Source organism: Ischnura elegans, chromosome 2 (assembly GCF_921293095.1).
Source record: "Ischnura elegans chromosome 2, ioIscEleg1.1, whole genome shotgun sequence".
NCBI classification, from domain to species: domain Eukaryota; kingdom Metazoa; phylum Arthropoda; class Insecta; order Odonata; family Coenagrionidae; genus Ischnura; species Ischnura elegans.
Window position 1 is genome coordinate 137,036,131 of NC_060247.1, and position 14,558 is coordinate 137,050,688.

The 14,558-nt window shown below is 39.7% G+C and overlaps 2 protein-coding genes across 8 annotated transcripts in view; both read right to left on the minus strand.

Moving 5' to 3' along the window:
* LOC124154678 (roundabout homolog 2-like) overlaps positions 1–14,558 on the minus strand; it is a 541,903-nt gene that overhangs the window by 412,299 nt on the left and 115,046 nt on the right. The window lies entirely within an intron of this gene.
* On the minus strand, positions 1,545–5,152 carry LOC124154679. 5 transcript variants are annotated; one of them, XM_046528554.1, is made up of 6 exons: positions 4,881–5,152; positions 4,031–4,099; positions 3,827–3,960; positions 3,429–3,623; positions 2,874–3,342; positions 1,545–2,630 (listed from the first exon to the last, which is right to left on the minus strand). In XM_046528554.1, exons 2-6 carry the CDS (start codon positions 4,077–4,079, stop codon positions 2,449–2,451), a joined length of 1,029 nt encoding a protein of 342 aa, XP_046384510.1. In that variant the 5' UTR covers positions 4,080–4,099; positions 4,881–5,152; the 3' UTR covers positions 1,545–2,448. The 5 variants fall into 5 exon arrangements, with proteins under 5 accessions (XP_046384510.1, XP_046384509.1, XP_046384512.1 ...); XM_046528553.1 differs by having other exon boundaries at positions 4,853–5,152; XM_046528556.1 differs by lacking the exon at positions 4,031–4,099 and having other exon boundaries at positions 4,853–5,152.

Consider the following 14,558-nt stretch of genomic DNA (forward strand, 5'->3'; position numbering starts at 1 on the left):
TCATTGCCACTCATTTTTCCTAATTATTTAAGGTTAATGATGACATGAATTATTTAATTTTGAGTTTTGTATGGTTTAAATATTGTTATAGTTTTTCATTTTGTTAAGATTTCTCCTTGTTTATGACTGGAGTTCCTCAGTTTGTTTTCCTGGCTGTCACATACGTTTTATAGTTGATTTTTACGGCTTCCACTTTTCCTGAGGACATTCTTTCCTTAGCTTGATAGCCTTGTAGGTAGTGCTTGGGTACTATCTGACATTCTTAAAGAAAAATTCTCATAGTGTGAGGTGGCTCCCTGACAGAGTTAAACAAATTTGAAATGACTTATGGTGGGAGCCGTTAGAGCCTCCTAGGGTACACGCTAGTCTTACGTTGCTGGAGCAATTAAGATTAATTATCTTTCATATTGATATGCTGAGAATACTAGCATAGAAGTAAGGAAACAATTCATCAGATGTTACATATGGAGCATGTTTCTCTATGGAAGCGAGGCTTGGATGTTGACAGCAGCAGAGAAGTCAAGATTGGAAGCATTCGAAATGTGGTGCTACCGAAGAATGATGAAGATAAAATGGATTGACCGAGTAAGCAATGAGGAAGTGCTAAGAAGAGTAGGAGAAAAGAGGAGTATCCTTAAAACCCTAAGGAAAACACGGGACAACTTAGTTGGCCACATTGTGAGACATGATGGCCTCATGAAAACAGTCGTAGAAGGACAGGTGGAAGGGAAGAAAGGAAAGGGACGGCCACAAATGACTTACATGAGACAAGTTATAAAGGATGTAAAAGAGAAAAATTACGTCGCTATGAAAAGGCTAGCAGATAGGAGAGGGGAGTGGAGAGCTGCGTCAAACCAATCTTAGGATTGTTGACTGATGATGATGATCATATTGATATGAAAGACATCATATGATAACCACATTATATGTCTGGCTCCAACAGAATCGATAAATTAAGTAAGATATCTTGCCAAACGGATAGGTATTGGAATTCGTTTTCCCCCAAAAAATAAAGGACTTTAATAAACGCTAGGTAGAAACTCGTATACCCCTTAACCCCTTATTTCTTCTTTTTTATTTTGTACTCCATTTTCTTTTTGTGGTGGTTGGTGTCCTAACACACTCCTACTTATGCTTGTGGGGTAGTTTGTAGATGTAAGTGTCTGCATGTGGCAGAAACTATATAATTATGCTTGGCAAATTGATTCAAGGTCATGAAGAACTCATATGACTAAGCTGAAGCTACCTCCCCTCCAAGTCATTCCAACTGCCATTTATTTTAGCACATAGTGAGTAATTTATTGTCATGGCAGATAATGTTTTATAATGATTCTAATAATACTTTAGGGCCTTGTAAGTGTAAAGGTTTAGTCCTAGTCTCATAACCAAGTGTAGCTACCTGCACTCGGAAAGCCTCATATGTTAGAAAACTTCTTAACAGGTGACTCTAATGAGACAGCATTCATTCCACATTAAGTTGACAATAAAATGAATTGGACTTGCTCTGACATCAGAACCAACCCTGGGCTATAAAAAGCTGTTTCATTGAAAACTGAGATAATTTTGTTTGCAAAATAGAATGAATTTGGATGTTACTCATTCACAGATACTTATGAACTTAACAGCCAATGAAATATCATTCAAAGGTGTTTTATGTCTGCTAGTATCTAGATTCATAGTCAGAAAATTTTTGCCAAAACCTTCTTTTGGCATACTTTTTTGTACTTAGTTGGCTCATTCTATCAAAAATGTGACATGGTGATCAGAAGGCAAGACCATTAGAAAAATGAAGCATGTTGGTTTTATAGAATATTGAAGTTTTTGGGGCAAGTCGTTTCCTTGATTTATTGATGATTCCTCATGAGTTGGCTTGTGCAGAGCAATAATTAAGTTGGTGGAAATTGTAATGGCATGTATTGCTAAACTTACCTCTTAAGTTGCCTTATCAACTAAAATTAAAAATGGAAATCTTATGCCATTGCAAATGTGTATAAAACATGGATGAAGTTTTTCAGTTTTTCAGGATGAAGTTTTTTGAAGTTTCAGAATTTTGAATAAACAGTTCTAAAAAATGTTTGTTTATTATTTCACAAAAAATTACTAGTTATTGGTATGTATTTGATGTGTTATAGAATTTATGGCATTAATTCAGCAGCATAAAAGGGTATTTAAATGCATTAGTTATTGGCGGTCCCTATATCTCTTAATGAATTAATCTGAAAGAATATTAGCACCAAATAACTTTTAAGTCTGCAGCCATTGCTAAACTTTTATATTTCCTGTTGAGTGGACTGAATAACCACCTTAAAAATAAATACTTTATTTCATTTTAAATAAAGACTGTTTAATTGACTATTTAAAAGAATTGATAAAATATGTTTCTCTTATGTTCTATTATTTTTCTGGAGGCATTTCCGGATTAAAATTAATTCATTGAGTTTTCTTTTCTTAATTTTCAATTTTTCCTTCTCTATCTTCATCATCTCCTTCCTCATAGCCTCCTTTGCCTCCAGGTTTCTTTCCAATATCATTATTTTTTTTTTCCTTTAATTTTAGCACCTGTTGCTGCATTTCCAAAAATGACTCATCCCTTTCTTTTACTCTCATTTCTTGTGAAGTTTGTCCAGTTTCTGCACAAAAGAAAAACTTTTTCAAAATCTTGCAAGGTATTTCTATCAACTGGTGTTTAAAATCAAATTACTTTATGATATGAACCCATTCATGACTTAAATTTTTTTATGCACATACTTTAATAAGTAACGCTATGCGATTCAGTTGACTAAAGTAAGTAAGTTGATTCAGTAAGAAAGTTTTTACCTACTTATCATGTTAATGGCGGTGTATTTGCATTAGGTAATTAGCTCAGTACTTACTTTTTCTAGTGGATGTGTGGGATATGGTACCTCTATTGACATTTTGGGTATCAGAGGTCATCTGTTGGCCGGTTGGGTTTACAGTTGTGGGAGCTGGCTGTAAAATTGGTTGCAGAGAGGGTATGGAACAAGCCTTGTTTTCTATGACAGAGGAGGATGGCATAGTGTGTGCATGAAAGTTGGTGGTAGAGGTGCATGGTATTGGCTGCAAGTTTGGGATAGAGGCAGAAATGCGAAATTCAGACTCAAAAGAGGATTGCATGAGAGAGGAAGGGGGTGTTGGCTGTGAGTGCGAATGGCTGGCAGATGTGGGTGGCAATGGGTGTTTTCTATGTTGGGTAAAGGAAGTGGATGGCAATGGTTGTAAGTAAGGTTCTGCAATAGTATTGGATGATCCTGGATTGTTGGACATTTGCACATTCGTTTGGGAGTCTGTGGTTATTGACACCTGCATTGGAGTTTCCTGTGACTTAATGAAATTAAGGTAAATTATTGATGTTACATTTTTTAAAAAATTTTAATGAGCAATAATTATTGATTCACCATCATTTTTACCTCATAAGCTCCTATTATGGGTGATTCCTGAATATCACTGTGGCCGCTAATGGCATTATGTCCAATTAGGGCTATTACTCTTTTATGGAAAGAATTCGGCTCTGGTTCCTTGGGGCTCCCTATCCCAGACTTCCTACCCTCTTTCATATAGGCAGCTGCCTTTGCTTTAGTAAATGTTTTTATATCCGACCAGCTCTGTGAACATTATGAAATGGTTATAAAGATTTTTCCATGCTGAAAACACTGTTTTTCTTTCCATTTATATCCTTGTCATATTACATATATCTAATCTACAGCTTAACACAATACTTCTCAATAATTTACCAATGAATTTTAAGTACCAACAATCTATTCTCATTCCCGAAATTAGAAATGTTATGTATATAGTATTTCCTTACTTTCCTCCAACCTTTCCAATTTTTTTTTGGTCCATTACATGCATTTAGCTTTTTGGTTATGTCCATCCACATAGCTTTGGAGTCTTCCGCGGTGAATTTAATGTTCAGTCTATTCTTTGCTATAGCATCATTTCCTACAATCATATTAAATATTAGGGGAAAATTTAACATTTTTTTCTTATTTACAATCGCTGATAGGTGTACCTTCCACAAATTCTAGGAGTATTCTCTTCTGCTCCGTAGTCAATTTCATGATTTTTGTAAGTATTTCACCTACACATAGGAAGATGATATTAGTTGAAATTTTATCAATGAAATGTGTAAGCTATTGAAAGATCTACATCCGAGGCGAAGGAGAGAGAAGCTTACCAGTAAATCTGAAGAACAGTTTGAATCAAATGTTACCATGCACTTATTTAATCAAATTTATTTCATTATTATGCACAATTTATTTAATGATACATAATATTTAGAAGTATTTTATGCCTCCACACGCAATAAATCTTTGACGTATTTAGTGGCGAGCATTCCTTTAACCAGGTACGCTAAATCAATTGATGTCCACGCTATCATGATCTTAAGATACTGTCAATCGGAAGCGATTAATGAACAAAATAACTCGCAACTATTAATCTATCTTAAGGTTAATCTTCACCAGGAGACTCTTATAACCAGACAATATTCCTGAAATCTTCCTTATATCTACTACTATATAAACTCACCAACTGATACTTAAAACGAGGAATTAGAAAGTTACAGTATCACATTTCTCCAAACTTTTATGGAAAGCTAGTCGCATGTCATAAATTTCTCGTAACGTAGTGTAATCATTGAGCAAAGAACTGTAGTCACTTCATAGTTATTTGATTAATATTCAAAACATACTGGACAATGCAATTACAGGCAATCGACTTGCCAGAATTGTACTTAAATGATGGCTAAAAACATGCCACAGTATTTTGAAGAAAGGTTTTCTCTATGGCAAACTAGTTTATTTATACGAATGAAGCTTAAATTCACACCAACCTCGCACTTCCCCTTCGTAAAAACTTACTTCTTCAACACCTGCGACTCTCACCAAGTACAAATGCCAATAATAATATCCGTGACAAATGCAACTGAATTTGTTTACACTAGTTATTTAAGGCAGTTAGAAAAATAAGACGTGATGAATGCGCATTATGTGCAGTGTTGCCATATCCATTCAACGGAATCTCATTTCATCGCGAAGGCTCATTTCGTCGCCGGAATAAAAATTTTCAAGCACACCAAATTCCGGTCGCGTTGCTAACCTGTCGGAATCAACAGTGCGGAATGAAGACCGAGCGGAATTATTCTGCAAGATTTCGAGCACACCCCCCCCATGGAGGAAATATGCAACCCGATCCCTGCTCGGGCTTGGGCTTCTAAGTGTTAATACTTACATAGGGGAGTGCGGGGTATTATCTTACACTTAGCACTTAGAAGCCCAAGCCCGAGCAGGGATCGGGTTGCATATTTCCTCCCTGGGACCCGGATTAAATTACTTAAAAATATTCCGTGGGATTGTCTCGGTCCCAAACAATGTAACCTATTCATTTAGCTGTCTATCCTTCTTATATCGATGGTGCTGCCATTTAGCGGCTTCTAAATGCACTTTTTCGGATTAGGAAATGACTCCACAGTTTTCGCCAGTTTTCGCTCTACGGGGCTGTGAGTACTTCAAAACTATTTTGATAAGGGTCATACTGTTTATTCAGATAGGTTCTACACCTCACCTGCGCTGTTTGATTTTTCATGGGAGAGAAAAACAAAAGCTGTAGGGACTTGCATGTCCAATAGAAAGGGGTGCCAAAGCAAACTGTGATAAAAAGGAAGCTAAAAAAGGGGGAAACAGCGTACGTGCGGCGAAAACATTTATTGTGCCTGAAGTGGAGAGACAAACGTGATGTTTTGCTCTTATCGACAAAACATAAGATGGCATCCAGTTTGGTTCAAGTCCGAACCAAGGAAGGACTTTTGATGAAAAACGAACCAGAGGCCATTTTGGACTACAATGTGAATAAAGTAGGAGTGGACAGAATTGACCAAATGATTGCGTATTACCCTTTCAAACGTAGGCAGCTGAAGTGGTGGAAGAAACTATTTTCCATATGTTCACCATGGCCATAAGTAATGACTATGTGCTATTCAGGGCAACTCGAAGCAAGGAGTAAGGAGAAAAATTTGCATTTGTCAGATTTTATGCTGAAGATTGGAGAGGGATTACTTGAGAAAGGAACAACAATAGCTAAGGAGACATGCTCTATAACAACTTCTTCAAACAGACTTCTGGGTCGAAATTTTGTTGTTGTGGTGTGGCATTATGCATGCCAGATTGCTTCAAACTTTACCACACAAAAGCAAATCATATCTTGGATAAGAATGAATAACTTGACAAGGCACAGTGATATCAATGTCAGGACTTTTTATTTTTCTTCAAAAAGTGGTTGTATTGTATGAGTCATATTCATTTTTATTTATGTTACAGGAAGTTCGATCTTTTTTTAAATTAAAATATAGGATTTCTTCCATAAAATTCGTGCAAGATAATTTATTTATCCAGTATCCAAATAAGCCATGATTTTATAAAAAACAACAAAAACCCCGGGTTTCTGGAAACCCGCATATAAAAATACCCTGGGCGTCAAAGTGTTAAGCAGTTTTAGTTTATATCTTTTATTTGAAAACAACAATGACAGAGGCAATCAGATAATTTTAAGTAAATTCGATTTCTCACCAATTCTTCGCTTCATATTTGGAAAACTTAACTTACTTTGAGTGTCATATTCATTTTACAAAACACTTATACGGCACTGTAATGTCCCGAGTGCCGGGGCAACACCGTACACCCGTTGGGGCAATACCGCACAGTGCGTTATTGCTCCAACTACTTTGGGAAATAATCAAGCATGGAATATGTAATTTAAAATTTTATTCTATCATCGAAATAAATATAACATGGCTTATTAGCTTACATTAAAATTAAAGTAATACTTACCAAACCCCCGATATTTGTTGAAATAAAAGTCAGCTAACATAAAACCAAGATTTAAAAAAATCCTTTTCTATTTACGATTAAATGCTTCATTATAGCATCGAAATATGAAAATCTATAATTATTACAGACAAACTGACGACACGACTGATGAAGGGAGTTCGGATTATTGAGGTGTTCCGACTACTGTGTGTTCGGACCATCGAGGTTCGCCTGTACTTGGGAGGACAGAAAACTCACACATTCAAAGGCACTTCATAATTCCATTAACATTCTTAAAATATCAACATTTTAATTTTAAAGTTCCTCAGAAAAGTTAAAATGTTATATGGGGCATTATCGTTCAACACGGGACAATACCGTACACCTTACGCCTTGCACGGTATTGCCCCATACAAGGTGTACGGAATTGCCCCAAAACGACATGGCGCAGCATTTTCAACCCTAAAGTAAAATAAGAACAATACAGGAATTGTGTTTGATATTAAAAAAAATAGCCCACGAAATGGGCTATTCAAAATTACTACTTTGAATGTAGTCACTAAAAACTTGTTTCACTTACCTCAGTTCGAGTTAGACTTTAACATTATAAGAACAGTTGGCAAAACAGAAAAACTCTCGTCACATGCACGTGCGTGAAGGCAGAAGCTCCCAGATTGCCTTCATCGGTTTCGCTTTCCTTCCGCCATGCAACAGCACTTCCCAGTTCTCGCTACATACTCCAGCGGATCTAAAATTATGGAGCACGGTATTGCCCCGCCGTACGGTATAACCCCGCTCTCCCCTAATATTCCTGCTTTACATCACTGGCATCTGATCCGTGGCCTACCTCGGTCCTTCTTCCCTTCCACCTGTCCCTCAACGATAACACTCATTGTTCATTGCATCGGATCATCATATGATGGAAATGATTCAATTGTCCCTTCTTCCGCCCAGACGTCTCTCCCCCTAGCCCGCTCTCATTGCCGTGTTTTATTTTCTACGTTTGTGCTGAAATGCATCTCGTTTTATTCCTATGTTTTGCTTTATGTTCCTTTTTTGTTCCTAAAATGAAAAAATATTTCCCACGATTTTTTACGACCAAATACTACGTAATTATACTTGTTTTGATCTAACTTGACTTTCAAGGCACGGACGTGTGTTTTGAATTACACCAGTGGGCTCGGGGTATCTGGCCTCATACACCGCTCGCGGTCAAATAATAAGTATGTATAGTGGGAATGCTCCGAGCCTGTTCTCGCGATCCAAAACACGGATATTAGAAAAAAAACGCAGACACGAGACATACGTCTATTTCCTTCATTGTCATGGGCTTGAGCTAAATTTGATGACAAAGAAACGTACGATTGGCGGGCTTAGAAATAACATCACAATGGAAGCAAAAGGAGAAGATCGATACATTGTGAAAGGAAAACATATCTCCGGACGGATACAAAATTATCACAGAGAACCCGGACAGAGGTAGTCTTTGAAACCAACCACGAGAATCATTGCCATCCATGACATGCCGACACAATAATATTACAACCGCAACACTTTTTTTCGCTCGGAAACAAACAACCACATCACTAAAATCTCGCGGGTTAATAAATCGCACGCAGTGCGAGTCTCGTTTGTTTATAGCTGTTGATCACGCGACAGCACACGCGCTACACCTAGCGACCCGATCCGCATGCAAAAAATGTTTCATTTTTTCACTGCTATCTCACGTAAGTGGATAATTCCCGTCCTTCTCTCGGTAAATACTCGCGGTTTATCTTTTGCGCCAGGAGAGGGCGCTGTTTGGAGCGCAGAATGTGATACGCACATCAGCAGCTGCATACCCCCATCCGAAAATTACTTATTCCGCGATCACGAACATACACAGCAGCGCAATCATGCTCAATGCCTTCAATCAAGTAAACAGGTAACAGAAGAGCATCCGTTCCACGAGAATTGTACGAACCAGTGACTCTAAAACACTCTTAAGATTCAATGAAACGGGCCTCAAGTGACGTCCCCAACTCATGAAAATTGGGCAAAGGCAGCTTTTGCGTTTTTATTTAAAGTTACGAGAGGATGGAATGAATTAAGGAGATTACTTTTCGTAGTAATTTATCTTTTCCGTCCATCAGCCTAGATCTCTTTATGAATTGCAGTTTCAGGACTGACCCGATTCCCACGCAAAGTTCAATTAGCGACAACAAATAATGAACGAAGAAAACTTCAATGCCCTGAAGTACATGAAGTTATCATCACACCCAAAGACGGAAATCTCATCGCTATAAATGAGTGCGGCTGAAAATTACCCTACAAGACTTGGTATACTTCCTTGGTAAAAGCCTCCTCCAATCCCTCCGCGTTAACAATCCCTGTGTCGAGCAAACCATGCCATACACCACGTAGAACACTAACGGCAAAACCCACGGGCAACGGGCAGAGAGGCTATGCATGCGGACACAAGGAACATCAATTACTAATGAGGATTATCACTGGCACGGCATCTCACCCGAGAGTCCCAAAAGTAGCTCATCGAACGAATGGAAATATAAGTCAAAGGAGAAAGGATTGTGCACACTCTTCGGAGCCATGTCATCCAAACACAGTTTGGAAAAATGCGAATGTAGGCGGGTCTAATTTCAAGTCGAAAGAGAGAAAATTGCCACGTTGCCACTCTCAAGGTGACGGTGGACGCATTTTGAAAGGAGACCACTATAATCAGGGCCGAGGGAAATTCAGGGGTGGCGATATCGCAGGGGGGAGAGGAGAAAACGAAAAAGACGGTGGAAAGACGGTCGAGGAATGGGAGTCGGAGGCGGACACGGCCCTCGTCGATCCATTTGGGAGGGAGCGAGGACAATTTATGAAAATTACCGCTTTGGAATATCGAAAGTCCGCACGACTCAAAATCATTCGAAAGATTACACACCACACGGAGGAAATGCACAAACTGCCAGCACTCAGATAAAGCCATAAACACGAGATACGGGGGGAATACCTGCACTGCATGTGCTGAGAGTCCGTCCAGGAGGAGGATGATTAGTTCATGATGCCGCTCATTTCATTCTCTTTCCTAAATTTATTTATTTAAGGAGTTGCTCACATACAGCATTTCACCCAATTTATGATGACGCAGTAACAAACATGAAATTTTAACATAAAAAATCGGGAACAAAGAGTTCAGGCATAAGATAGTAAAGAACAAAAACATGTGGAAAGGGAGGTGGAGAGGGAGGGTTGTAGATTAAATTGAAGGCAGCGTGGCGATGAGTTGAGAGCGATCCATTAATTGCCCTCGATATTCTCTGCAGCGTGTTTGCACTCGCGACGATTAGCACAGATACGCAATGCATTCGATGGATCATACAACCGCGAATATTAAATTTCAGTCAATAGCCCGATTAATGCTTATTTCCCCGGATCAGTCTGCCCCCAACGACGCGGGTGGCGAATTTCGTTAATACCTTATTCACATTACGATTGTTCCAGCGATTTTAGGAACTATCGTGTATGCACACGACGATTGTTAAAACCTGTGCTGCCCTCTAGTGCTGACATCTAAATTGAACGGGAAAGTGACGGTTAGCAAAGCTGTTGAGGTATGCAGGAACAAGATATTACTATGTTCAACGTGTATTAACAGAATAATTTTTCTTCCGCCCATATTCTTCCTTCCTAGGACAAATCCATGAAAAAAAATAGAGCTTCACGAGCTTTCCGTATTTCTCTTGTCGCTTCCGTTTCCGGTCTCCCAGCACCTAACCATCGTAAAGTGGCAACGTTCGGATCTACGTAAACTATTGTCAGGACATGCATTCACACGGCTAGTCCGGCCAACTATCGTTAAGACGATCGCACGGACAATAGTAATGTGAACGAGGCATAACTCAAATTAATTCCCCGCGGGTGACAACGCTAAGAGTGCCAGGCTGGAGAACACTCCATTTTGTAGTTAATCTTCACCTGTTCCCCGAATACCAGAATTGGAATTGTTTTCCATGCTTTTGTCTGTTCGATGCCGACAGTCTAATGTCAACATTTTCAAATTAGAAGTGTAGTTTGATGCAGAAGAGTTCTGCTTTTACTTATATGCCTCATTGGAGGAAATTGCGGTGGTTATTTTTCAGAAGAAATCCGAAAAAAAACGGTCTCATAGACCCATGAAACATATAAATGCATTCTGCGTCGAAGTCCCATTTCTCATTCCAAGACGCTGGAGGGAATGCTAACGAAATTGTCGTCATCAAACTACGCGATGGAAGCCCGGAAACCATTATGATTACATCGACCATTTACCACGGTAGTCTTAGCAAAAACTTCTGTTCTAAAATAATTATAATAATTACTACGGAACTAGGAAGAAGTTCAACACTCCAGCTGTGAGCAATCAACACTCGTCTATGAAGTCTTCAGGTATCATACACAAAAGGCTGAGGAAAAGAAGAAAGGAAACGACAAGAATTATTTTCCTGCCATTACATCCGCGTACGGAGGCATTTAGTAGGCACATTTTCTCTCAGTTCCAAAGATAAATAACCGTGGGCGACCGCGTCTGTTTCTCAGATGAGGGCTTCATCCACGGAGAGCGTGAGATTTGCGTTGGGGAAGGAGAGCGGGGATTCAATGGATCATAAATTCTGATCCGTTGGAGTCGTCGCAGAGAGGCATTCGGAGCGACAAATGGAACGGCACGACGCGATCCAATGGAAAGCCGCCGGGCGAAAGTATTGCGCGGAAGTCCATTGTCTAGCAGATAGGAAAAAAAGAGACGATCTGGAGTGGTGTGGCGACTGGTATTACGGGCTGGAACAATTGGATGGAAATCTTAAAGAGCTGTAGCGAGGGATAAAAGGTGGAGGGAGGGTAGGATCAAGGAGAACTGCTCTCTCTCTCTCGTGTTCGCTCTTTCACACACATATAGTGTCTGGAGTCTGCGCATTCAATGGAAAACCAAGTCAGTACCAACGCGGCCACCATAGTGATCTACCACATTGCTGTTCCCCGCAAGCATGCGCGCTACATAAATGGCCAATTTCGCTGCGATTCGACGATATCTTTCTCTATATAGAAGACACAATTCCCGGTGAATAATATTTAGGAATTATTCTCGAGTTCTGCACTAGGTAATTGGCTTCATATCCACCCGCTGTCATTTCGGAAAACGACTTGCTTCCCATTTTTCACGGCATATTTATCTCATCGAGTGTAATCTGTCAGCTTGAATATCACATCATTAGTCCATAACGGTGTTTGTTTCACCTTGTTCTTGTCTCTCCTGTGCACTTATAGCGATGGCATTTGGATTAGGGCGGGGGCAGGAGTGGAAAAGGCTCCTTCGCATATCCCCCCCCCCTATACAAACAACAACAAATGGATCGAGACACAGGACACATTTCAAAATGGCGTGAAAGCGGCGAAGAGTCACTAAATTAAGTTTTTCGGTGGAATTCGGAAGATTTCTTTTATCCATACCGGTATTTAATATATTCGGCACCACCACACCTTACCTGAAAAAACAAGTCCCATTCGTAGTACTTTACAATTATAAATTTCATCAACGTAATTGACAATTATCACCTTTTTCAGACAATTACAAATATTTATATTTTTTATGGATTTATTTTAATACCTAGGTAACTCATTCTACTTATTTTTTTCTCACATACGTTGAAAATGGATTACCGTACTTTCTCACGAGAAAATATTGAGTTTTAGTGGCCATCCTTTACTACAAGAGCCCGTGGATTTCTGCTTCTTCAGGGGTAGAACAATATGCCGGCCCTAAGCTTCACCTGCGCACGGTATACAGTCGACGAACTCCACCCACTCCAGTATCCTGCGAACAGCTTCAACTCGCTCTTCACAGTCCATTCTCCCCTCGTGAAGGACGGATCGAGTGTCTTCTTCCGTGGAGCGACTTCCTCGATCTCTTACTCGACACTTGAGGCAACCTAATGAGAAAGAACACTCCTCTAAGTCTGTTCTCAAACGATTAGAAGACAGATTTGCCATCGATAAACGTACTTGCCATAATGAACTGAAAACAATGGAATGCTTCGCGCCTCAATGCACCATGGGAGCAGTTGATAAGCCACGCTGAGGTCTCGTCCGGGGTCTCCAAACACGGCCTACTGGCATGAACTATTACATTTGAAATGGAAAAGTCAATTTTGCAATTCGAACGCGAAGATGGCGCATTTCTAGGTGCAAAAACTGTCGTCTGCGATCCATGCAATTTAGCCTCCAATTCGCAATCTCATCCCCGATTTAAATTAGCTGAGAAAAAATATCCAAGTTTCATGTATTTTCCATGGAGCATAATTCTCGTGGATCTTCTCAAGTTGGCCAAAGGCGCAATTTCTAGGCTTAACTCGGGGAGAGGGTATTAACATCCCGTTGCATATAATTCAGTGTATTGTACTAAAAAATTTCACAGCAGTCTGTAACCTGAGGGATTTGTTGCGAATATTTACAATACATAACATTAAACATTTCCTTTTAACAATCTTTTACAATTAAACTCGGACGCCATTTCGTTCTACTCGTTATTGCAACTATATTACATATGAATACCGATGGAAGGATGTAAGATCGTAGGACACTCTGCTGCAGAAAAAATCGAAATTATCTCTGAAAACCAAAATCACTCTTTACAAAACCATGCTGAAACCACTTCTGACATACGCATCTCCGGTCTGGCTGATGGCTTCGAAGACACACCTCCCAAAAATACAGATAACTGAAAACGTCCTCCTAAGGAAAATAGTTTGCGCTCCATGGTTTATCAGAAATGAGGACTTACGTAAGGACCTTCACGTAACACCTATTCTCCACGATTTAAAAGAAAATCTAACACAATTCCAGAAATCCCTCAGCCGTACCGAAAATGAAAAAATTTCCAACCTCTGGAACTATACACCAAATTCAACTTTTAAACACCGAACTCCTAACTCTGCATTCCTCCCAAATCATATTCCCCCCCCCCCCCCTAAAAAATCACACCACCAGAAATACTAAAATGACATAACGTAAAAACACACCAGAAACGAATTTTCCTGAAACACACTGGAGACAGCCAGCAGGCTGGGACTAGTGAACACAATAAAACCAGAAATTCCGGCGAGGCGAGATCGTAGAACAACTTTGAAATTGCCATCAGCCTCTGTCAATCCCCGTGAATACAAACCATGCAAGGTCTATCCGCGCGACTTTTAAATTCGGCGGACAACATACCCACATTCCATATTCTTGTGTATCTGCATTGAAAAAAGGATGCCCAATTGTACTCACAGATTTTTACCAGCAACCAAAGCGAGGAAATTGAAACAGTGAAGGCAGACGGACTCCACTTACCTGAAAGCAGAAAGAGAGCATATTAATCACTGCATAATATCAACAAACACGAAATAAGTTTTCACATGATAAATGCCGTCTATTTTCCCAGAGAATTCTGTAAAAGTAAAATGCTCTGGGGTGGGTCTTCGGCTTGGTCTGTTGAAGCCGAAGATGATGTAAATTTTACATTGAAAACCGCTAGAGAAACGGAGACTTGGCGCTAGCCGAAGATTCTTTTTAAGCAATTAATAACATACATCTTTTAGATTGACGTAATTTTGTTCCATACTGTATTTCGTAGTCCAATCGTGGCCGGCCTCGGTGGCTGTGAGGTAAAGTCCTCGCCAGCCAGAACGAAGGTCGCGGGTTCGAGTCCTGCCTGGGTAGTTATCCCTGCCCAAG